The following is a 23,938-nucleotide window of genomic DNA, read 5'->3' on the forward strand; positions in this document are numbered from 1 at the left end:
TCTCCGCGCGAGGAAACCCCACGCCCGGATGGAAGATTTTTTTTTTTTTCCCCTAGGTTTTCCCTAAAGCCTGATGGGCCGCGGTACCCAGCTCCTTCAGATAAAGATGGAAGAGAGGGCTAGAGGGTCTGGACTGGGAGTGAAGAGATGGCCGTCTTGCTCCTCATTCCTCCGCCCCTCCCTTCCCAGCGAGAGGGCTGGACTGAGATTTACCGACCTAACCCATCCGGAAAGTTTTGGGTAGCAAATTAATTTATTTTGGTTCGGGAAAAAAAAAACGTCGCTTTTGGGGATAAAATTACGCTGTTCCCAGATCCGAATTGGGAATCTCTCCATCTAATTTAAACCGGAGAGGACGAAGTTGTGGGAGGGGAGTAACGCATCTGCTGGAGGGAGGCGGGGTGGGTGATGGGGCGGGCGAAGTACAGTAGCGTTTAGGAGACTGTCGCGTCCCCTCCTGGAGGGAGGCCTTCCTCTTCTATCCCGCACCCCACCCCCCTACGGTTGGGCCCTTCTATCTCCCCCCCTCCCCCAACTTCTGGTTGCCAGAATGGAAAATTCAGAGTCCAGCCTGGTCCGGGTCAACAAACTTTTATTGCCATTTCTGGCTCCCCCAGCCCCAGCAAGATCCCTGCTTACACTGAGCTCTGCTGCAGAGGAATGGCGGTGGTGGGCGGGTGTTAATTTCTCTTTCTCTGCACACTGCCAATGTTTAGAAAGAAAATCCACTTACTGGGCAGGGAGGGCCATACAGGGTGGGATTCAAGGGCGCCTGTGGCTCAGTCCCACCTCTGCTGGCTGCAGAATATAGACTATGGTTCCAAACATTTTTTAAGGGAAAGGAGAAGAGATGAATTTCGTTGCTGTTGTACCCCTTGCCCTTGCTGCCACGTTTCCATGGAAATGAGGGAGGGGCAGGATGTAGCTCACTCTGACTACCTGGGAGGGTGGCAGGACAGGCAGTTAGTAAACACATCGCCTTCCACTCCTACCCAATACAGACTGCTGTCCCCAGTCGACCCCCAGGCTCATTGCCTGCTCCGCCCCAGTCCCTTCTGGAGCTGATATCATGCCAACTGGACTCCAGGCAGGGCTCGCTGGCAACAGCAAGAATCTGAGTATGTTGGTCAAGCTCAGTAGCAGCCCTAGTAGGGCCGTCAAGTTGTCACAGCTTGGTGAAAAGCCCAGTGCCCCTGCAACTCTGTGCAACTGCTGTTGCTCAAGCATCTGTCTCAGACAAAACAAAAACATAAACCTAAATGATTGAGGTTAGAGAGAATACAAAATAACAATGCTGAGAGCTGGGATGAGGAGAGGAGGCACATCCTTCTCAGACTAGAGCCACCTGTGCACCCTGCCTTCTGCTGCCTGGAGTTTGCTTCCTCCCACTGCTGTGGCTTGCAGGGCAGGAATCCAGTCTCCACTGGGTGCCGGCAGCTGTAACCACTGCTGTTGGCTGATCAGGCTCGCCTGTTGCCCTACAGAGGAGGTGCAGGATGGATCTTCAGTACCATGGGTCCGCCCGGTGCTGCTGATTGTAGAGCTGTAGTTTGATCTGATCTTTGATCTGACTCACGAGGATCATGGACAGCAGGATTCCCACCAGCTGGAAAAGGTAAGTAAGAATTGGGTCCTCAGCCATGAGGGATGGCCTTGTTTCCTCTGACTCAATCTTCCCAGTGCAGTCAGCACCTGCCTTTCAGCAGTGTTAGTGCCTGACACCCTAGCCGAGTCCCAGGTGCCCTCCCCCAAACTAAAGGAGTCTTTACAGAATTGTGGATCCGCAGTTTTACAGGGTAAGTTACCTGGGGGATGGCCAGGCCTAGTGCCACACCACCAAGTACGAAGAGGTTGCTATGTATCCAGTTGACCAATCTGTCAATACAGCCGTTGGTGTAGATGACTTTACTAGCTTCTAGGTAGTCAAGGGCCTGCATACCTTGGCCACACATGGTGTTGATCACTGCCTGGGAAGAGAGTTCAAAAGCCAAGTGGGACTCGCATTCCTAAAACTTTTTCTTTGGGGCCCTAGCTGATGGGCCTCCCACCCTTCCTAAACTCCTAAATTGTTAGAGAATATATATGGAGGATGCTAGGTTGGAAGTTGCTAAATGCAGACTTTCCTTCCTCTGGAGGTCTGGGTCCAGTTCTCCATGCTTTAGAGACCTGGGTCTTCTGGGCCGCCAAGTGGGCTATAGAAGTGAAACACTGACAGAGCCATCAGATTGGAGTGAAGAAAAACATCTGACCACTGTTCTGCAGAACTGACTGGCTGAGCTAGGGGATGGAGATTCCCAATGGCAGCTGCCCTAATCAGAAAGTAACTCAGATCACTGTGAGAGGAAATGAGGTAGGAGGTGTGCTCACCTGGTTGGGGGTAGGCAAGCAACAGGAGTAAGGCACAGAACAGCGCTCACGGCTGGGGTTGTCTTCTGAACAGTTGAAGTACATGTTCAGGGACCAGTCCTTGTAGGAAATCCCTCCACAGCAGCTGAACTGCAACAGAACACATCACAGGGGTTAAAAATCACCCACCCCTTACACTGAGGTGACACAGGGAACTCTCAAAGCAACCAGAAGTCTATGGCAAGCTTCTACTTGTAAGTTCAAGCTATGTTTAAACACAGCCTTAAAACTTTGAGCTCAAGCTTCTCAGTGACCTTCACCTGAAGAAGTTATCTCTTCTTAATTTCTGTTACTTTATATGTTTTGTTATAACTTCTTGTGTATATATTTTGTTTTACACACTCAACTATCAGCTCCTTGAGGGCAGTTTCTGGTTTCGCAGTCTTGCATAGCATTTGTTGTTTAGTTGCTAAGTTGTGTCTGATTCTTTGTGACCCCATGGACTGTAGCCTGCCAGGCTCCTCCATCCATGGGATTGTCCAGGCAAGAATACTAGAGTGGGTTGCCATTTCCTTCTTCGGGGATCTTCCCAACCCAGGGATCAAACCCATGTCTCCTGCATTGGCAGGCGGATTCTTTACTACTGAGTCACTAGGGAAGCATAGAGCCTGGCAAAAGGATATGTTTTCCAAATACTGGCCGAAATAATTAAAGGATCAGTGCTACAAACATTTGTCTTAATGTACAGAAAGCACAGGAGGGGACTCTTCAATGTTGTGGGCCCATAATTACACCATGAAAGCAAATAGGATCCAAGTTAAGGGTGTTACACCAAGTGAAGGGGAACTCAGCACTGCTCTCAAAAGCACTTTTGTTTCAAATATAACTTCTGACTCACAGCAGCATTATTCACAAGAGCCAAAATACAGAAGTGACCCAAAGTGTGCACCAAAAGACAAATGGATTAACAAAGTGTGGTATATACATATGATGGAATATTATTCAGCCTTATAAAGCGAGGAAATTTTGGAACAACCCACAACATAGATGAATCCTGAAGACATGCTAAGTGAAACAAGCCAGTCACAAAAGGACAAACACAGTATTCATTGAGACAGAATTTCATAGAGACAGAAAATAGAATGGTGGTTGCTAGGAGGAGAGGGGAAATGGAGAGTTAGTGTTTAATGGGTATGGAGTTTCAGTTTGGGAAGAAAGTTTTGGAGATGGATAGTGATGATGGCTATACAACAGTGTGAATGTACTTAATGCTACAGATCTGTACACTTAAAATGGTAAATTTGATATTATGTATATTTTACCACAACTTAAAAAATATAACTTTCTCATTGGTGATATTAAAACAATTTGCCAGTCCCCACCCATGAGTAGCCATTTATAATGGTTTCTTTTATATCCTTCCAGATTCCTTTTGTAAAATATGAATACGTATTCTTTCCTCTTTTCTTTTACACAATTGGTGGTTACTATATATACTGTTCTGTGCCTGGAAAAGTACTTTTAAAGTTATGTGTGACTTTTTGGCCAAACCCTTTCCCAGAATCCATTACCTGTCAGGTAATGAAAAAGCCCATAGACCTTGAGGGTGAGTTGTCTCTTGGGATGGCATTAACTTTTACCCATAGCTTCCCAGACCACGAGATGATCACCCCGCCTCCTCAACCCATACCTCCTTCTGGCCAAAATCTATGAGGTTCTGAAGGTCCAAGTCATCTCGGTAGTGCACGATGGCATTATTGATAATCTCACTCACTTTGCCCCGCACCTGCCAGAAACATGAGGAGGGAATCAGAACACAGGACTAGCCCTTAATGTGATCCCCTGCAGAAACAGCAATAGACGGTGCTCATCTTTCTTTCTTTAAGTCAACCCTGAATTCAGAACCAAGTCCTAGCAGGGAAGAGGGCCAGTTCCGAAGCCCGTGCATCCCTGGGCTCCCAGGTACCTGTGGGCAAGAAAAATGCTGATCTACTGTTGTCACGTCTCAGAGCCACATTTCAAGATAAGCCAATATTTATCTGTCTCTGAGTACTATTACACAAAATACTTGACTGATGTAAAGCAGTGAAACTAGTTTGTGTGTGTGTTGAGGGGGTGGATTGTTTTTTAGAAGAAAAGGACTAACTGAGCTAAGACACTGACCTCTAGTGGCCATAAGAGAATTGCATCTCTTTAGACTCTAATGTTTTTGAGTACAGATCTTTTCTCTGTATCATTTTTAGGATTTTATTAAGCCAAAGGACTAGGACATTCTGAATTGACTCAGTGGCTCTCAATTTCATAGTTTAAGCATGCTCTCTTCCTCCCTGCTTCATTACTTTTCTCAAAATTTCTTATCCACAGTCCTGTACTCTGCCCCTGGCAATCATCTGCCCTTTTGGAAAGAAAGTATGGTTTTTAATTAAAAGGGCTGCCACTGAATGGCTGACCACTTCCAGATATGGTGAGAGCTGTTTAAAGTCTATTTCACCCCCATCTTGCCTTTCATGTTTGAGTTATTTTTAATATTTTCTTGTAAATATTTTGTAATATTGTAGTGAAATGGATCACAATGTCATTTCCTAATACAAAGCAATATATGTGGGAAGAAAATGTACAATTCTTTGATTAAAATTCCCACTGATCTAAACTTTGAGTGTATCATGGAATAAATAAATAAATGTTCTACACCAAAATAAATAAATAGTCTTGTTTACTTTCCCTTTTTCTTACTTTTGTTTATCCCAATAAATAATTTTTAAAAGAAATAATAGGCTCTTCATGTTGTCTGTGATCCACTTGATAACTGAATTTTATTCAATCGTTTGCCATTAAAGTTTGCAGACTATTTTAACTTTGGGTTCATAGAATTGATTTCTCTGTCGGCCTCTCAGGCTGTCAGAGGAAAACACCTTACAATCTTGAAATCCTCTTTAAATATGGTGACTTTAAAGGGCATTCATTCATCCCTAAGGACAATCTTTCAAAGGCTAATGCTCCTCAGGGGAAGGACCACTGTGGTTAATTAGTCAGGCTGAGCACAGGCAGGAACCTTCCCTTCCTCCCTCTGGTTCACATCTGAGTAGGCCCTGTGACTCCCAGAGTTACCTTGTCTGAGAAGACGAAGCCCAGGACCCCAGCTGCCAGCTGTAGCAGGAACACGATGGTGAGACAGAGGGAGAACTGTGGGGGAGCAGGTGGGAAGAGGAGACAGTCTATTACTGCGCTGGGCAGGAGTTTCCCAGGGCCACAGGGAGGACTGGGGGGCCACAGGCCACTTCTCCCAGACACCCCCCGCCACCCCCCCAACACACAGTAATGGCAGCTGCCTCTGGGATGCTGTCCTGGGGTGGTCGCCCTTGCTGGGTTCCCTGGGCTGAGCTCTACAGGGAGGAGGGGACAGCACAGACCTTGGGGGCAGCAAGGGACAAAGAAACTGAAAGGTTTCAGGAAGGAGAAGCACAGGGAGGAGGCACCCGGGCCTTCCCAGGGGGTCGCCCCTGACCACTCACCGTCTGCAGGAGGCAGATGTTCTCACGGAGAGATCCGATGCAGCCGCAGAAGGTGAGCAGGAACATGAGGATGCCCACCACGATCAGCAGGATGGCCGGGTCCACAGCCAGGCAGGCCAGCGCCGCCTCTGGGGGAGGGGCTGTCTCTCAGTCTGAGCTGGTGCCCACTGAGTAGGGTACCAGGCGTAGGGTGGGGCGCCCCCAGAACTGTCCTCATCCCCTGGCGGGACTCTCCAGTGTGGCTAGGTAAAGGTTACAGGGAGCAGTACTGCCCTCCCACGGGGAGAACACCAAGGACCCAGAACAGTCTGTGGCCTTTCATTTGAGGAACTAACAAAAGTAACAGCCTTTATTCCCAGGCTTAAGAGAGGAGGAACCACTTTCGCTCCAGAAAAGAATTAGAATGGCATTAGGCTTGCTGGCTTTTGCAGATTCTGTTTCCTGGAGACTTCGTGTAGAGGAACAGGAATGGAGGTTGTGTTTCTCCGGAACAGAGCGAAGGGAGGGCTGAAGCCTCTCGTTAGTCTTTGCACCCAGAAGCCTACCTTCTTCCCTAGATACGCCCTAAGCCTAAAATGCAGGCGGATCTCAGAAGATTCGAGGGAGCTCAGGAAAATCCAGGTGAACTGGCTTGGGTGGCCAGACCAAGTAAGCCGCCAGGATTTGGCTAGAGGGTGGCTGCCCCCCATAGCTCCATAGAGTCTGTGGGGAGGAGGGCTGAAGGGCCAGGGCTGAAAGAGGCAGAGGAGAAAGGGGCAGGCAAGGGTCATGGGGAGATGGACAGGAACTGTAGCTCACCCGCGTGCTTCATCAGCCGAGCGTAGACACCCACAGCCACCATCACCATGGAAATCACCTGTGGAGACAGGGAAGGAGCCACACTCTGAGGTTTTGGAAACTGGGGAGCCCTGAGAGCCATGAGTAACCTTGGAGGAGAGGAGGAGGATGACGACTCTTCCTGGACCAGAAATGAGCATCTTTTTCCTCCCCAGTGATACTGTTGATAGAATCTGGAAGGGCATTACCTCCATGAAAAGCCTGTATCAGGATGATCACATTTAATTCTCGCAACAGTTATTTGGTGAGGCAGCTATTCTCCCCATCTTACAGATGAGGAAGTTAAGGCAATGCAAGGTTAATACACAACAGCAATTAGGAACATGGGCTGCAGAGTGAGGTGAATCTGAGCCCATGTTGGACAACTCTCTGAACTTCAGTTCCTGTATCTGGGGAGTTATTTGTTTTTTCTTGCCGTTGTTCTTTTTGGCTGTGTTAGGTCTTTGTTGCTGTGTGGGCTTTTCTCTAGTTGCAGCGAGTGGAGGCTACTCTTTGTTGTGGTGTGTGGGCTCCTCACTGCAGTGGCTTTTCTTGTTGCAGAGCACAGGCTCTAGGCACACAGGCTCAGTAGTTGTGGCTCTCAGGCTCTAGAGAGAGGGCTAAGTAGTTGTGGCACACAGGCTTAGTTGCCCTGAAGCATGTGGAATCTTCCTGGACCAGGGATCAAACCCATGTCCTCTGCGTTGGCAGGCGGATTCTTAACCACTAGACCATCAGGGAAGTCTCTGAAGATGGGAATTTAAAATAACTATATCTAATAAGATTACTGTGGAGATGAAATAAAAGAATGCATGGAAAGCATTTAGCAAAATGCCTAGTAATAAATATTATCTATCATTACTAACTGGGGCTTCCCAGGTGGCTCAGTGGTAAAGAATCTGCCTGCCAAGCAGGAGATGTGAGGGTTTGATCCTTGTGCTGGGAAGATCCCCTGGAGAAGGAAATGGCAACCCACTCCAGTATTCTTGCCTAGGAAATTCAACGGACAGAGGAGGCTGGTGGGCTGCAGTCCATGGAGTCACAAAAGAGTCAGACACGACTTAGCAACTAACAACAAATCATTACTAATGGTTAACTTGCCCAGGGTCACACTGAAACTGTGAATTTCTGAATTTAAATCCAGCTACTTCAAAGGGAAGGTCTTCAAGCTGAAGCAGGCCTGAGTAGATGCTCCCAGCTCTCTAACCCTCTTGGAGGTCAGTGTGGTGTCAAATATAAGAATGAAAGTGCAAACCAGAGTGAAAGAATGCTTGCACATGAATGCATTGGTGTAAAATAGCAGAACTACCTTACAAAGGAAACTTTATAAAGTCTGATTCCAGGGTGAGGAAACATAGACATTTAGACCTTTCAAACTTCCTGGCTTCTCTCTGAGAAAACAAACCCATCAAAGACCACCAGGGCTCCCTAAAGGGGCCTTCTCTGTGCCCTCGCCGCAGGCCTCCAGGAGTGCAGGGTGACCCAGTGTGCACACACTTCCTTTGTGCCCAGACCCCAGGCTGGTGCTAAGCAGCAGCTGGCTGTCACCATGGCAATAGTTGGGGCCACGCTCTGGCTGGAAGGAGTTCTCAGCAGGAACTTGACCAGTTCAGTGGGGAAGGAGAGGGCTGGCTGGACTCCGCTGTCCTGCAGCACAGAAGAAACATCTTGGGGCTTTGGTGGGAGAAGGGAATTGAGCCTGAGTAGCAGATCAACAGGTCAGACTAGCCCCTCGGTAGAGAGATATTTTCTTTGTTGAATTGTACCAGCTGGTGCATTCAGCAGGAAATGGGAAAACCTTGTCTAAAACCATGTCTTTTTAGGATCCTTCTCCTTGGTCCCCAATTGTTTGACATCACCTCTGCCTCGGGACCCCATGTGTTATGTGTTGGCCCTCATACTTTGTGTCCAGGAGCGAGGGAGCTGCTTGCAGAGAGCTGTGAGAGGGGCTGGAGGTGCCAGCTGGCTTCTTGTCCCACAGCACAGCCAGGCTCAGGGGGCAAGGGGCAGTGGGTGGGAGGTGAGGAAAACCCACAACAGAGATCCCAGTCATCCTGCCATCCCAGACACAAGCCCTTTGCTGGAGTGATCAGGCATCTCTGTCTGCCCTTTAAAACTCACCACAGCCAATTCGGTTCTGAATATCACTTTACTGAGTCATTTAAAAGTATGTATCTGCTCTTTAGCTAAATAGGCTCCTCGCTGTTTTTTCACATGTTAAATTTTCACTGGGGTGTATAACTTTTCACAAAGACGGTCTCTGATTAAATCCCCACACAGCTAAAACAAGAAAGGGAAAGTAAAGAGATGCCACATGTCCCAGGGTAACTTCATTCCATGGGTGGGCTTGTAATTATAGCAGCTGCTGTGTCTCTATCTGCGGTAGGCAGAATAGTGTCCCCTGCAAAGGTGTCCTGTCCTAATTCCCAGAACCCGTGAAAATGTTACCTTACATGGCTGGCGGGGCTGTGCAAATGTGATTCACTTTAGGACTTTATGATGGGGAGATTATCCCAGTTGGCCCAAAATAATCACAAGGGACCTTATAAGAAGGAGGCAAGAGGGTCAGAGTAGAGGAGGAGACGTGTATGAGAACGGAAGCAGGGGCTGAAGTGTGTGTCATAAGCCAAGGACTGCGAACAGCCTCCAAAAGCTGGAGAAGGCAAGGACCTAGATTCTTCCTTAAAGCCTCCAGAGGGAATCATGCCTGCTGACATTTTGATTTCAGCTCAGTGAGACTTGTTTGGGACTTCTGGCCTCCAGAACTATAAGGAAACTAATTTGTGTTGTATTAAACCATTCAGTCTGTGGCAGTTTGTCAACAGCAGTAATAGGAAACAAATACACTCTCCAAATCCAGTTCATCAGCTGTTATGTAGGAGACACTCTGAGGACTGCAAAGATGAGTGAGGTGCGGCCCCTGCCCTTAAGGAGACATATCTGTCATGTGGGACAGGGCAAGAGAGCCTAGGGCAGTGCTTTTTGAGGTTGGCTGCCGTTAGAATCGGGGTGGGGCGTGGAGGAGAACTTCAAAACTCCTGATGCCTAGGCTACACCCCAAACCAAGTATGTCAGAATCTCTGGCATTGGAACCCAGGTCACAGTGTTCCTGAATGCATTCCAAGTGATTCCAACATGCAGCCAAGTTCGAGAACCACCAGCCTCAAGCACACTGGACCAGGGATCTAGAGCAGCAGGTGCTTGTTATGTGAGAAAGAAAGTTAAGACATTAATATGATCATGAATATTTAATATGATCATTAATGATCCTGCTTACTTGGAAGCTCACTAGCTACCTCTGAAATTCTGCGTTTCTGTCATTGATCTGCCCCTTTATCCTGAAGTCACAGCTTGCTCTTTGACACTTCTATTCCTGACCACATCTCCCACCCTGAATTCCTCAGAGCTGCTGCCATTCCAAAGTGAGTACTGCTGTTATTAGCTTAGCATTTGAGAGCTGAATAGAAACTTAGGAATGAGCCCAGCCACTCACTTTTTTTTTTTTTTAAATAGATGAGGCCAAAAGAGCAAAGTGATATTTGACCAAGTGCACATGGGTGCAATGGCAACATCTGGACTAAACCTCATTTCCAGTCTCAGTTGGGTACCGTCTACACCATATCAGTCTTTGCTACAGAATCCTTGTGACATCCCACAATATCACCAGTGACCTCCTTTCATGATGAGAATGGAGATAAAGACACTTCTCTTCCTAGAATAGCTTTTCATATTCTGGCTAGAATGAAGCCTCACTGGAAACTTTCAAATGCTAGACACAGTTTTTAAAATAGCTGAGTCCAGCCAAAGGCATGTTCCTGAAGAGTTGTCCATCAAATTATATAAAATAATTTGCCCGCACCAGTACCTTTATCCTTATGTAAGGTGAGTAATCACCTTATAATGAAAATAGCCATCTGCTGGGCTCCTTGGAGAAATGGCTGATCCTAGGACTGGGGCAGGAAATAGGTAAGTCTGGAGCATCTTGTGGTGCCAGAAGGTAAGGAAACGCTCAAAAAAAAAAAAACAAAACCCCACATTGGTGTGGCCATGCCAAAGAGCTATCAAAATAAAAGAGCATGGAATTGTTACCCCAAATATAAAATAAATATCCGTGAGTCCATACTGATATAAATGGGAGAGAAATAAATGGGAGAGAAAGAGACAAATCTCTCACACAGAATTCCAAATATTTTATGGAGGTACTGCAGGATCTGGAGAAGGGCATGGCAACCCATCCAGTATCCTTGCCTGGGAAATCCCATGGACAGAGGAGCCTGGTGGGCTACAGTCCATGGGGTCACACAGAGTCGGATATGACTGAGCGACTATCACTCACTGCAGTGTTAGGGAGGTGGAACACAATTCCCCACTTCCAAGTGAGGGCTGCACACAGTAACTTCTTTCCAAAGAGAACAGACTGGAAAAGGGTGGGGAAAAGACTAACTTTACAGTGGACAAGCCTAACTCCCTCAGCCAGATGATCAAGGTCAACATCAGCAGAGGTCATTGATATATGAGATTATGTGAAATGGCACTTCCCTTCCATGGTCTTCCTTCCCCAAACCCATAACCCCAGCATAATTATAAGAAAACATAGGCAAGTTCCAATAGAGGGACAAGATGAACAGTACTCCTCCAAACTGTCAAAGGCTTCAAAAACAAGGAAATTCTGAGACACTGCCACAGCCAACAAAAACCTAAGGAGACACGACAACTAAATGAAATTTGGTATCCTGGATGGGATCCTAGAACACAAAAAGGGTATTAAGTAAAAACTAAGGGAAGCTGAATAAAGCATGGACCTTAATGTAATAAATGTATCAGGTTGGCTGAAAAGTTCATTCCAGATTTTTCCTGTGCATGCTCAGTTGCTCAGTTGTGTCTGACTCTTTGTGACCGACCCCATGGACTGTAGCTGACCAGGATCCTCTGTTAATGGAATTTTCTAGGCAAGAACACTGAATGGGTTGTCATTTCCTACTCCGGGAGATCTTCTTGACTCAGGAATCGAACCTGTGTCTCTTGAGTCTCCTGTGTTGGCAGGCAGATTCTTTACCACTGTGCCACATCACAGCAGCATCATACTCATGTAAGATGTTAATAAACAAGAGACACTGGATGTGGGGTATATGGGAACTCTCTGTACCATCTTCTCAAAGTTCCTATAAAACTAACACTGTTCTAAAAAATGAAATCCATTAAAAAAAAGTAGTCACTCTCAATTTGTTAGTCATGTAAATCCACACTTTGTAACATCATATTTTCTTAAACTGGGATTCACTTGCCTACAGTTTTACAACCTTTAATTAGGGTGTTTTCTCCTTACACTAAGAAATGGCAGTAGAACTTAAAAATGTTCAGGTGACAGGACACTGAGAAGCTACAGTGCTCTCTTGGTATACCATATGCAATCTTGACATATTAGATTCTTTTTGAAGCTTTAATATGGTACTACTGCTATCTAATTTATATTCAACTTTACCCAATTATCCCAATAATGTCCTTTATAACTGCTTTCCCCCCCTTTTTTCCTGATTCAGCTTCCAGTCAAGGATCATGGATTTAGTGATCCATGCATCAGGTCTGCTTTAGCTTGGGACAGTTTCACAGCTTTTTTTCTTCTCTTTGTATTTGGTTTCTCAAGACACTGACTTTTAAAAAATTGTGGTAAAGTACATATACCACAAAATTAACCATTTTAAAGGGTGCAGTTCAGTGGCCATAAATACATGCATATTGCTGGGCAACCACCACCATTATGAGGCTCCAGGACAGTTTCTTTTTTTTTTTCTTCAGCTAAGACAGCAAAAGAGATGATTTATTGTACATGTTACATTCAGCCACAACTGAGAAGAGAACTAGTCCATAGTTATCACAGGTCCAGGGCAAAGGACCAAAAGGGACGGCTTTGATACGAGCAAGGTAGGTCTCTCAAAGGTGGTCAAGGCGATCAGAATGGCCATAGATGTTCCAGATCCATTGAGAAGTTCTAGATAGTAGGCATGCAGTCCACAATTTGTACCAGCGTCCCTGGCCTCTGGCTTCCCTTGTTTCTGCTTCTGTGGCTTCCATGGGTGTACAAGTTTACTTGGACCTCTGCCTCATCTTTCTTCTTCTGTGCTTCAGCCTGCGCATTCGCTTCTTCCTCCACTTCGCTCTCATGGTGCAGAGGTTTCTCAAAAGATGGCGCTAAGGCCGAGAGCTCCAGGACAGCTTCTTCACCCCACATGCAACTCCTGTACCCATTAAATGGTCACTCCCCACTCCCTCCACTCCTCCAACCCTTGGCAACCACAGATCTGCTTTCTGTCTCTATGGTTTTGCCTATTCTGCACATTTTCTATAAATGGAATCATATAATATGTGGCTCTTGGTGTCTGTCCTCTAATGTTTCCATGGTTCATCAGTGTTGTAGCATGTATCAGGACTTCATTACCTTTTAAGGCCTAGTAATATCCCACTGTATGGATGGAACCCAATTGGTTTTTCCATTCATCCGCTGATGGACATGTGGGTTGTTTCCACCTTTTGGCTACTGTGAATAGTGTCGCCATGAATATCCATGTACAAGTTTTTGTTTGAGTACCTCCTGTTTGCTGTTCTTTTGGGTATAGACCCTGGAGTGCAATTGTCAGGTCGTAGGGTAATTTTATGTTTAATTTTTCGAGGTGCTACTAAGCTTTTTCCACAGTAGCTGCATCATTTCACATTCCCACCAGCAATGTACAGGATTCCAATTTCTCCACATCATTGCCAATACATGTTCTGATATGTTTCCTTTTGATACTTTTTTTTTGGTAAGTCCAGGCCAGTGGTTTGGCTTAACGTCCCTCAGTTTGGATGTTGGATTGTTTCTTCCCAATCTGATCCAGATGATGCACTTTTGAGAGGAGTATTAACACAGATAGTGTGTCCTTCCCAGTATGTCACGAGAGGAAACATGACATACTAATTTCTATCCTAGGAATAAGGAATAATTTTACCAACAGATGATTTGACTGTTAGCCACATGTCTCAGCATCTCATAAAACAGTATGGCAATACTCTAAATAGTTTCCTAGTTTTCCAGAAGCCTTGCTGCTATATGTCCTCTTCTCTGTGCCCTTGACGGCAGATAAGCAGCTGTGGTCTTGGAGAGAAGATGGGAGATAACAGAAAACAGAGAAAAGTCACTAGATTATTTGACCTTTTTTTCCCCCTGTAAATCAGGAAAAGACAGTCATGAACTGATGTTTGTGAGGAAGACCCTTATTCCAGCCCCTGGCACACTAATTCACAGCACCAAGTGGTAAGGGCACCCAGGTAAGATCCTGGACAAGAGAGCTACTGGCTCTAATGTCCATAATTACAGGCAGATTAGTTCTTGAGGCCGTTTCCATTGGATTAAAACCAATGCAATGTGAAAAGCTCTGAGGAGTGGACCTGGGGAAGGTCCTCGGACAACAGTGGAGTCTGTTCCTATGATATACAGGAAACGTCTCTGTAAACTATAAAATACAACAACACCATTAATCATTATCACCTTCTGGCTAACGGCAGGAATGTGAGCAGGGGCATTTGAGGCTGAAGGAAGTCAGGTTCAAGGTTGGCCCCGGCCTAGACTGAGTCCCCACACACCTGTCATTTGTCAGGAGGAGCACTCATCCTGGCTCTCCAAGTCCTTCCCCAACAGGTGACCTTGACGAGCCAATTCTAACAACGATGGTAACAGCTACCTTTTTTGAGGCTAAAAGGCCAGGCACTGGACTAACCACTGTATACACACTATGGCCACAAGCCCAAGAGGGTGTTAGGATCTTCACTTTACAGAACTGGGAGAATTCACTCAGTTAGTGGCTAAAGTGGGACTTTCAGAAGGTATGTCCATCTGGCTCCAGAGCCTCATAACCTTGGTCACATGGCTGTCTCCTGCTCTGCCTCACAGAAGCTCCAGAGCATGTGCATTCACTTCAGGGTCTTGTGTGAGGTGGGAAGGAGCTTCCTGCAGTTGTCTTGGGCAAGCAGCTGGTAATCTCCAAATGGCGGGGCTCAGGTCGGGGAAGTAAAATAGCATCAGGAGGGTCCTGCAGGACTCAGAGGGAAGTCCCGGAAACCAGGGCCAATGGGGGCATCACCACTAGGGGCAACCAGCCCCCGAGAGGAAGCCTGGCCTGTCCACCTCCCACATTCTAAAGTCCAATCTAGGGGCTTTCCTGGTGGTCCAGTGGTTAAGACTTTGCCTTCCAATGCAAGGGGCATGGGTTCAATCCCTGGCCGGCGAGCTAAGATCCCACATGTCTTATGGCCAAAAAACCAAAACATAAAACAGAAATCATAATGTAACAAATTCAGTAAACACTTTCATTAGTAAAAAATGGTCCACATAAAATCTTGAAAAAATATTTAAAAATTAAAGTAAAAAGCCTGGTCAGCATGAGCTGGGTGGATCTGTCTCACCTTTTCTTTGGAATGAATCATCCCCCCTCTTGATGGTGCCAGTGGGAGACAGCTGGGAGTAGAGTGATTCCCTGCGTGGGGCTCAAACTACTGTCCCCTCCACCCCCTGCCAGGATGTTGGGAGGGAGGGGTCTGCACTTCCCGCTTCTCAGTCCTTTCTGTCCTCATTTCTGGATGAAGTAAAAAAATCATAGCCTGCGAGCCCTAAAGCAGGGCCCCCTCCCTCACTACCCGGGATCTGCACACACCAGTCCTTCAGCAGCCATCCTGGCACCACTGTTCTGGGATTTCTAACCTGGCAACTCTCCATGTGGGACTGACTGTTGGCTCTCTCCCGCTGGATAGGATGGAATTGTCCAGCTGGAGTGGAGTCCACAGAGCTCTTTCCTCTCCAAGGGTCTGGGCCAACCCTTTAGCTCCTTTTAGGCCATGGCTGGTTTTGGTTCTCCAAGGTTATAAACGAGGAAGGGCAGTTCACAAGGGCTCATAATGGTATAAACACTCAGACTCACCACCTGGAGTCGCCAGCCTGACACATAGCTTGCTATCGCAACTCTAAGAGATGCTTCTCTTTTATCCTTTTTAAAGGCTGCTTGAAGTCTATGATTTTCTACTTGGTACAAGGCAAACAGAGCTATTTAGGGAGTTGAGGAGGCATGTGTGTGACCTGACAACAAAGAGTGTGGTTCTGTCTTCATTCTTGGTGGTGGTGGTGTTGTTTTATAAAAAATCATGTGATAATTCATTTATTGCAGCCTGCCTAGTCTATAGGGAAAGGAGGAAAAAAATGGGGGAGGAAATGGGCTCTGTCTCCTAACATGTTAGGTGGTTGTGTGTGTGTGTGTTTGTGTGCCTGCGCTGGCATGGTGGTAAAGGTGGGGGTGGGGTGGGCAGGAAGGGACCCCGCCACTCAGGAGGGGCTTTTGCCAGGCCCAATGCCTGATCACTTCCTCGTGGCTTCTGAGCCAGACTACAACAGATAGTGCTGCAGGTGGTCTGGGTGGGGGGCCCATTCTGAATCCCTGGGGATTCCAATACAATGGAAGTAGGTGGGAAAGTGAATTTCTTGAAGGAGATACCTCATCAGAACCCTGGATCAGCCCAGGGAAGACCTGGATGTGTCCATATGTGCTGTGGGCAGTAATCAGGCATGCTCTTGAGGGCGATGATGGAGGGCATGGCTGCCATTTTTTCTGATCTGGCTTGAGGGAAGGGTGCCAGGCCCACTGCACAAGAGAACACAGGATGCAACCCCAGTTAAGAGTTAAGAATGCTTGAGGACTTAAGGTTGTGCTGCATCCTGACAGTCCATGAGAGAGGGAGGAAGGGCATCCTGACTCCACCCCGTAGGCTCTGATCACCACTCAATAAACATTCAGTAAGTACCCACTCTCTGCTAAACACAGCCGGGCACTGAGAACCCAGAAGTAAATAAGGCAGTCTCTACCCTGAGGGGCCTAGAGAGGGAGACATAAATAAACACATAATTGTGGCACAGGTTAAAAAAAAAAAAGATCTGATGATCAAACGTGCACAAGGTGCCGGGGGGCGTCCTGAGGCGTCGCCACTAAGGAAGGCTCAGCTGAGACACAGGGGCAGGAGAGCTGAGCTTCTAGGCTTTGCCTGACTCAAAAGTCATGCCAACTGCTGCCCTGGATGGGAAAAGGATCAGCAAGGAGGGAGATGGTTGCTGTGGGCAGCACTGAAAATGCTCCTGCCAATGTATGCCCAAGCTGACAAAGCGTGGTGTATCAGCCCACTGTTTTCCCTCTGCAGACAGACAGAAGGTTGTGTTCAGTCATGTCCAACTCTTTGTGAGCCCATGGACTGGAGCTCACCAGGCTCCTCTGTCCATGGGATTCTTCAGGCAAGAATACTGGAGTGGGTTGCCATTTCCTTCTCCAGGGGATCTTCCTGACCCAGGGTTCAAACCCAGGTCTCCTGTATTGCAGGCAGTCTCCTGCACCACAGGTGGATTCTTTACCAACTGAGCCACTAAGGAAGCCCTCATTCCCTCTGCACAGAGCTGTCTAATACAAGGAGGTAAGGAAAGTCAGCTACTTCTTAACTGAAAGACTAAACTATAACTTCTGTGATCCTGGAGCAATTCTCCAAGCCATGGAATCCTAACAATCAGTAACCCAGCCGCACAATTCTGGGAAGAAAACCAGAACTCCTAGGCAAAAGAGGAATTGAGGTTTGAAATATGAACAGAAGGAACAGGTCCTGGTCCCAGAGGAGCCAGGAGCTTTCTGATTCAGACTCTAAATGCCCCAAGGGTCAGGGCTCCTAGAGAAGTAGCACGGATAACCACTGCTAGCACGGTCATCACTATCACCACTGCATACGAGCCCAGATGATGCCTTCCCAATGTGACCCAGGCACAGATGCAAACACCATCCATCCACACCTCCCCGGCGCCTGGCCAGAACATGCACTCTGCCTGCAAAAGGAGTTGGCTGACAATCCCAATCATGGGTGCCTCCTGAGTAAGAAAGGGAAATTTGGTTAGGATGGTGGAGAAACCTAAAAAAAGAAATCACCATAATCAGTCCCTAAAGGGGGATGGGAAGAAAAATGACCCCTGATCTGGGGAAATAGCTCTTCATCTCCAGCTGACCATAAGTGGGATTAACTCTATGAGTCCAGACCTGGTGGAGAAGTGGCACTCAGTAACGCCAAAAAAATACTGTCCCTTGGGAAGGTCAATGTCCCAAGGGTCCCAGGATACAAGAAAGATGCATCCTTAGAGCTAGCTCCAGGTCTTAAAGAAAGAAAACAGTCCCCAGAGTGATGCATTCCTCTTTAAATAGTTCACAGAGGCATAAAAAAATTTCTCCTTTAGAGGAGAAAGCTTAAGGACAGAGACACACATATATTGGCTTGGGGTCACACAGTAAGTTGGTGCCAGAAAGAAGTTGGGCCTCTTGTCCTTCGGTGTGCTATTTCTAGTGCCTCTGACTTTTTATGAGTCTCAAGTAGGGCCAAGAAGGGGCCCTTCTCTAATTTGGGATGGTGCCAGCTTGGTTAGCCAGGTCCTCTGACCTTGAATGAAGCATTGGAACCAAGAAAAATGGGTCTATGGAGCCAAACTCTCTCCCTTGCTATGACCTCCCAAAGTCACTTATCTGGTAAAAGGGGAAGAGTGGGGGAAGTTCAGGAAAATGACCGTGAAGGCAAGTGTAACAGATGCACCCAGCTGTTGTCACTAGGGTGCACAGATAAGGGTGAAGTGCCAAAGGCTTCAACGGAGTTGCACGCAAAATCATGATTGACAGAGGAAGTTAGAACAGGGACCTGAGGTCCCTGGGATGCTAGTGTTGGCTCTAAAGGTGGCATGTCATTGGCCTGACACACTCAGTAGGCATATAAGAAGGTTCTCTGGAATTTGCCCTTAGGTGTGGGGCTTCCCCTTAGGACATCCCCCAGACTGACAGAGTGGTGGTGAGATTTTCTTCCCTGGCCACCAGCTGAAACTGGTGTTGACCAGTTAACTATTAATACTGCTAACACCCCACCGACAGCAGCAACCAAGGACGTCCCCTGTGGTTCAGCAGAGAAATCACCAGGTAAAGCCCACTAACTCCCTTTTGGACATAGGATAAAAGAACATCTCTATGGTTTGGCTTTCTTATGTATGCAATGCAGAGTTCTAGACAAGATGTCTTCTAGCTTTTTTTTTCCAGTTGCCGAACTGAGAATTTGTTATGAGTTCAAACTTCATTTTTCCCAGTACAATGGCTGAGAGTGAGCTGTCATCACCACCCTCTGGGATTTCTGTCATTTTTCCCAACAGGCTAGCACGTATGTACTTTGTGTCTGTTCACACCATGGCCCCCGTGAAACCTTTCCAGCAACTGGCTTAGCTGCCTAGTCTGCTCCTTCTCCTAGGAAACGTAGACTCCTCCCTCCTGCAAGTCTGAACTTTAGGTCTCAAGCAGAGGTGGGCAAGCGTAATGGACTCATAGAGCAGCAGCAGCTCTGGTGTTGGTGCTGGAAGAGAAACTGGGGAATGGGGCGGGGTGGGGGGGGGGGCGGGCGGGATGTGGAACGGATCTCTCTATGTTCTCAAACCCAGAGAGGCTCAGGGACTCTCGAGACATGAAACAGGATTGAGCTAGCATTTCATGATCTGGCCCAGCTGCATTCTCAGCTCCAGCAGAAAATTTCCAGCATCCTTGATCATGCTGGGTTTGATTTTTATGGAGGAGGAGACTGAGGCCCACAGAGGTGAACATATTGCCCAGGTTATTCAAGTTCAACAACTGAAGGCAGACTGGGGGTGGGAATCGAGGCAGCCCCAGTCTGACATTTTCTACTTTTTCAGCTCCAATCAAAAGATTTTGAAAGGACCCCTGGACTTCCCCCCATCCAACATGGGGCCTATTTAAAGAAGCAAAATAATATCAAACTCCAGGGGATTGAGCCTGGTCCTGAGAAGGGTGGGCAAAGTTTGGGAGAGTTCTGGGAAAAACATCCACACCTGGAGGCCATTCTTGTCCTTTCTCAGCCTTTGGAGGGAGGGAGGCAGAGGCCTGCAAAAGGAAGAGATGAAAGCCCCTGAACCCATTCTCTCTGAAGGAAGGGAGAGGAAAGGTCTAGATTCCCCACTTCCTCTTTTTTCTTTGCCAGCAGGGCCTCCCAGCCCTCAGGCCTGAAAAATCCCCCAATCGTGAATGTATTAAGGTTCTGCTTGGGCCAACAGGAAAACCCGCTCCTCCCGCTCAAACCCACCTTTTTGGCCTGACACAGACCCTCATCCGAAACCGAGAGACTACCGATAAAAGCTTTACCGAATCCCTTGCATTCCCTCCACCCCAACACCCTCTGCAGTCAAGGCGCCACTGGGGTGTCCCTTCCTAGGATAAATTACCCCAAAGTGAGATTTTCCCAGAAAACTAGACAGTGCCGCTCACCACGTTCGCCTTGAACCGGGCATCCGGGAACGACCCCTCCTCAGAGCTGGCAGCCCACTCAACCCTCCAGGGAGTGCCCTGCATCCCAGGTGCCCCTATAACCCCCAAGACTCACCCAGAAAAGCATGTTGAAGAAGAAGAGCAGGTATTTAACCAGAGGGCTGACGAAGGAGAAGTCCTCCCCATAGGCGGCCGGCGCCCCGGGTCTCCGGGCCATGGTCCAGCCGCCGCTGGCCCCGGGGGCCTATCTCCCCACGGCGGCCGGCCCACCTGCGCGCTCCGCGCCGGGAGGCATGAGCTGCACCACCGCCGGAGTCTTCGGCGGGGGAACAGCGCTGCGGCGGGAGGTGCCCGCGCCGTGCGTCCGGGAGAAGCGCGGGCAGGGGAACGGCGCCGCCACTGGAGCCGCCGGGAGACGCGGGAGCTGCCGCTGGCAGCGTGAGCGGCGGAGATTCCGCTGCGCCGGGAGGACCAGCCTGGCCCGCCGGGCTCCCAGGAAACCGGGCCCGCCCTCGACCGCCCATTGGCTCGTCTGCCGAAGCCTGACTTCTCATTGGTCGATCTCTGATGTCACTAAGTATCCAACCGTCCCTCTTTTCCGAGAGGCGGGGGAGACACCTGTTCAGTGAGGGACAACTTGTTAAAGGGTCAGCCGTTCCGCCTCCTCCCCCGAGAAGGAAAGCATCCAGGCTCCAGCTACTCAAGGGAAAAAAGGATAAGAAAGAATGCACACTGCCATCACACACCCACGTCCTCTACCCAGTTGCTGAGCACATATGCAAACACACATACATTAAAATCAACAAGTACATACACCGTATGTTAAGCAACGCGTTGAAAACTGTGGGAATACAAGAGAATAAAAGAAATCCACCCTCCATCCCGGGGTGGGGGGCGGATGACAATAAAATCAGAGAGACAAAACTAACCTACACATGACAATTAAGAGTATTTAAGAGGAGCTGCTATCCTGTTTAATAACTATATATTTTAAATGCTTATTTCAAAAAACACTATAATCCAATAGTGGAAATTTGGAAACATCACCATCAATCCTGCCATCCTGATTTATTACTCTTTGAATTCCCATCTCACTATTTAAGTCTAGGTCTCCAAGCAAACAGCGTTTTTAACACACTGATCTGACACACATAAGTCAAATGCAGGGCAGGTGACAGACACTGTGCTGGCTACCTAACGCACACGTGAATGCTGTAAACTGAATATTTGAATCGTTTCTCTCCCCAAATTCATATGTTGAAATCCTAACCCCTACAATTATAGTGTTAGGAAATGGAGCCTTTGGGAGGTGCTTAGGTCATAAGAATGGAGTCTTTATGAATGGCATAAGTACCCTTGTAAAAGAGACCCCAGAGAGCTCCCTCATCCTGCCTGCCCTGTGAGAACACAGTGAAAAGACAGCTGCCTATGAACTAGAAAGTGAGAACTCGCCAAACACTGAGCTGAGGGTGCCTTGGTTTTTGACTTCTCAGCTTTCAGAACTGTGAAAAATACATTTCTGTTGTTAGCTACTCAGTTTATGGCATTTATGTTCTAGCAGCCCAAATAGACTAAAACAATGACTTCAACCTTGTTATCTGCAGGAGTTGGGCAAACTGTGCTTAATCTCCTGGAGCTTCATTTTCTTTAGTGCTGAACGGGGAGAGTGTTGGCCTAACGACATTGATGTGAGGATTAAATGAGATAATGCATGCAAGTCACTTAGCACAAGTTCGCACATAGAAGGTTCACTGAATGCAGTATTTTGTTTGAACAGAGTTTAGAATCCAGTCAGGAAGTATGACAACTACACAAATTTGGTAGAGAGTTAGTAAAGATATCATGGCAAGTGAAATTAGGGGAGGATAAGATTTAGGGCTTTCCTGGTGGCTCAGACAAAGAATCCACATGCAATCCAGGAGACCTGGGTTCAGTTCCTGGGTTGGGAAGATCCCCTGGAGTAGGGCATGGCAACCCACTCCAGTGTTCTTGACTGGAGACTTCCGTGGACAGAGGAACCTGGCGGGCTACAGTCGATGGATAGCAAAGAGTCGGACACGACTGAGTGACGAAGCATACACACGCAAGATTTAGAAGAGCAGAGATGAGGGGAAAATGATAATCCAGGTGATTAAAAGGTGAACCAGAGCCTGGAGAGCACAAGCACTGTGTGTTTAGTGAAAAATAAGCCAACTGGTTTGGCTGGAGCCTAGAGTGTGCTGAGTATAGCAATGTAAGGTTACACTGGCTGTTGCCAATTCATGCTGAATTGAGTTAAAATCATATAAATACTTGAATATCAGATTGGGGAGTTAGTGTTTAATTGATTTAGGAATAAGAGTTTGGAAGACGGGAAAAGACCTGCTTTTTTTTTCTCTTTCAGTTAGAATGGGAAAGAGACTGCAGAGAGGAATGTTTGTTAGAAAATCACTGTTAATAGTCTAGATAATCAGAAACTTGGGGCTTTCCTGGTGGCTCAGACAGTAAAGAATGCACCTGCAATGCAGGAGACTCAAGTTTGATCCCTGGGTCCGGAAGATCCCCTGGAGGAGGGAATGGCTACCCACTCCAGTATTCTTGCCTGGAGAATTCCACAGGCAGAGGAGCCTGGTGGGCTACAGTTTATGGGGTCACAAAAAGTCAGAGATGACTGAGCAGCTAACACACACACACAATTGGAAACTAGGATCTGATTTAGGGGTAATGTACAGAACTGATGGAAAAGGATAGAAGTGAAGCCACAGGAAAGAGAGAATCACTTTGGTGGGGGTAAAGGGGTGATAGGAGAATCAGGAGTGGGAGTCAAAGAAGTGAGCCAGGGCCAGGTTACTGGGAGACTGGCCATTAACAGGTTAAGGCGACCACTTGGAAATCAGTTTCAGTATGAAGGGGATGGTGTCTTTGGAAGCCATTTTATAAGACATTAAAGATTAAATGGGTAAGTGAAGGGTGGTTACCCATTTTCAAACGTTAGAGGGGTGAGGACTGAGAAAAAGACCAAGCTGCTGAACGTTTCTATTAGATGATCACCCAGAGATCAGTTTTAGTACAGACTGGGCAAGTAGCCCAGTTTATTTTAGCCAAAAGAAAATGAATAATGGGGGATAGAATTAATAAAATAAATTGGAGACAGATCATGGAGGGCCTTGAAGTTGTTTACAGTCTACTCTGTGGAGTACTTGAGAATTCTAGTGAGCCCCAGATATGAATAACTCATCAGCCCATAATGCCTGTAGGACAATGGCTGTGTTTCCCTGACACTTAGTAGCACGTTCCTTGTGGGATGCTCAGAATGTATTCATTGTTCAAAACATGACTCTATTGAAGGACTTTTGATTGGATACTAACATGCTAAAATCTCCTTTGGGAAGACTTAGAAACTAGGCTGATAATAATGGTGAGAAGAATAAGAATTTAAAGAGGGCTAGCTGAGTGAGTTGGAGGAATTGAAGAAGGCTTTATAAAGGAGCTTAGGGCTTGGATAAGATAGAGGGAGAAACAGCATAAGCAAAGATGAGGAGTCAGGAATGAGTTGAGGACACCATGATGACTACTAAGGAGGTTGTAGTTTGGGGTGCTTTAAGAAATGAGATTCCAAAAGAGAGTCAGGAATGGTTTAGGGGGTCTAAAATTGATCAGATATCTGTTGATACATAGTAAATGACCTCTGATCATACTTGAACTCAAGATTTGGGGTTTTAGAAATTGTGTCTATCTATGTTTTTTCATATAAGAAGAACTTCTAGTACAATAAGAAGGACAAAATTGGATAAGATTATTCTAAGCCTAAGAAAAACTAATAACTCAAGAATGCCTAAATGAAGGGAATATTAAATCAGATTTATATTGGATTATGTTCCTTTTAAATTTATTAGACAATTGAAATATGACTGAGTAAAGCTGCATATATGA

General features: G+C 47.0%; 1 protein-coding gene across 2 annotated transcripts; it reads right to left on the reverse strand.

Annotated features, from left to right (window-relative positions):
* Positions 1 to 575: 575 nt before the first annotated feature.
* Positions 576 to 20,507, reverse strand: TSPAN33 (tetraspanin 33). Of its 2 annotated transcripts, XM_070465899.1 has the most exons (9): positions 20,142 to 20,507; positions 16,190 to 16,336; positions 6,657 to 6,714; positions 5,859 to 5,986; positions 5,455 to 5,529; positions 4,037 to 4,132; positions 2,368 to 2,496; positions 1,806 to 1,967; positions 576 to 1,606 (listed from the first exon to the last, which is right to left on the reverse strand). In XM_070465899.1, the coding sequence occupies exons 1-9, from the start codon at positions 20,241 to 20,243 to the stop codon at positions 1,505 to 1,507; spliced, it is 999 nt and encodes a 332-aa protein (XP_070322000.1). In that variant the 5' UTR covers positions 20,244 to 20,507; the 3' UTR covers positions 576 to 1,504. The 2 variants fall into 2 exon arrangements, with proteins under 2 accessions (XP_070322000.1, XP_020730304.1); XM_020874645.2 differs by lacking the exon at positions 16,190 to 16,336 and having other exon boundaries at positions 20,142 to 20,505.
* Positions 20,508 to 23,938: the final 3,431 nt, after the last annotated feature.

This window comes from Odocoileus virginianus, chromosome 1, assembly GCF_023699985.2.
Source record: "Odocoileus virginianus isolate 20LAN1187 ecotype Illinois chromosome 1, Ovbor_1.2, whole genome shotgun sequence".
Taxonomy (NCBI): Eukaryota; Metazoa; Chordata; class Mammalia; order Artiodactyla; family Cervidae; genus Odocoileus; species Odocoileus virginianus.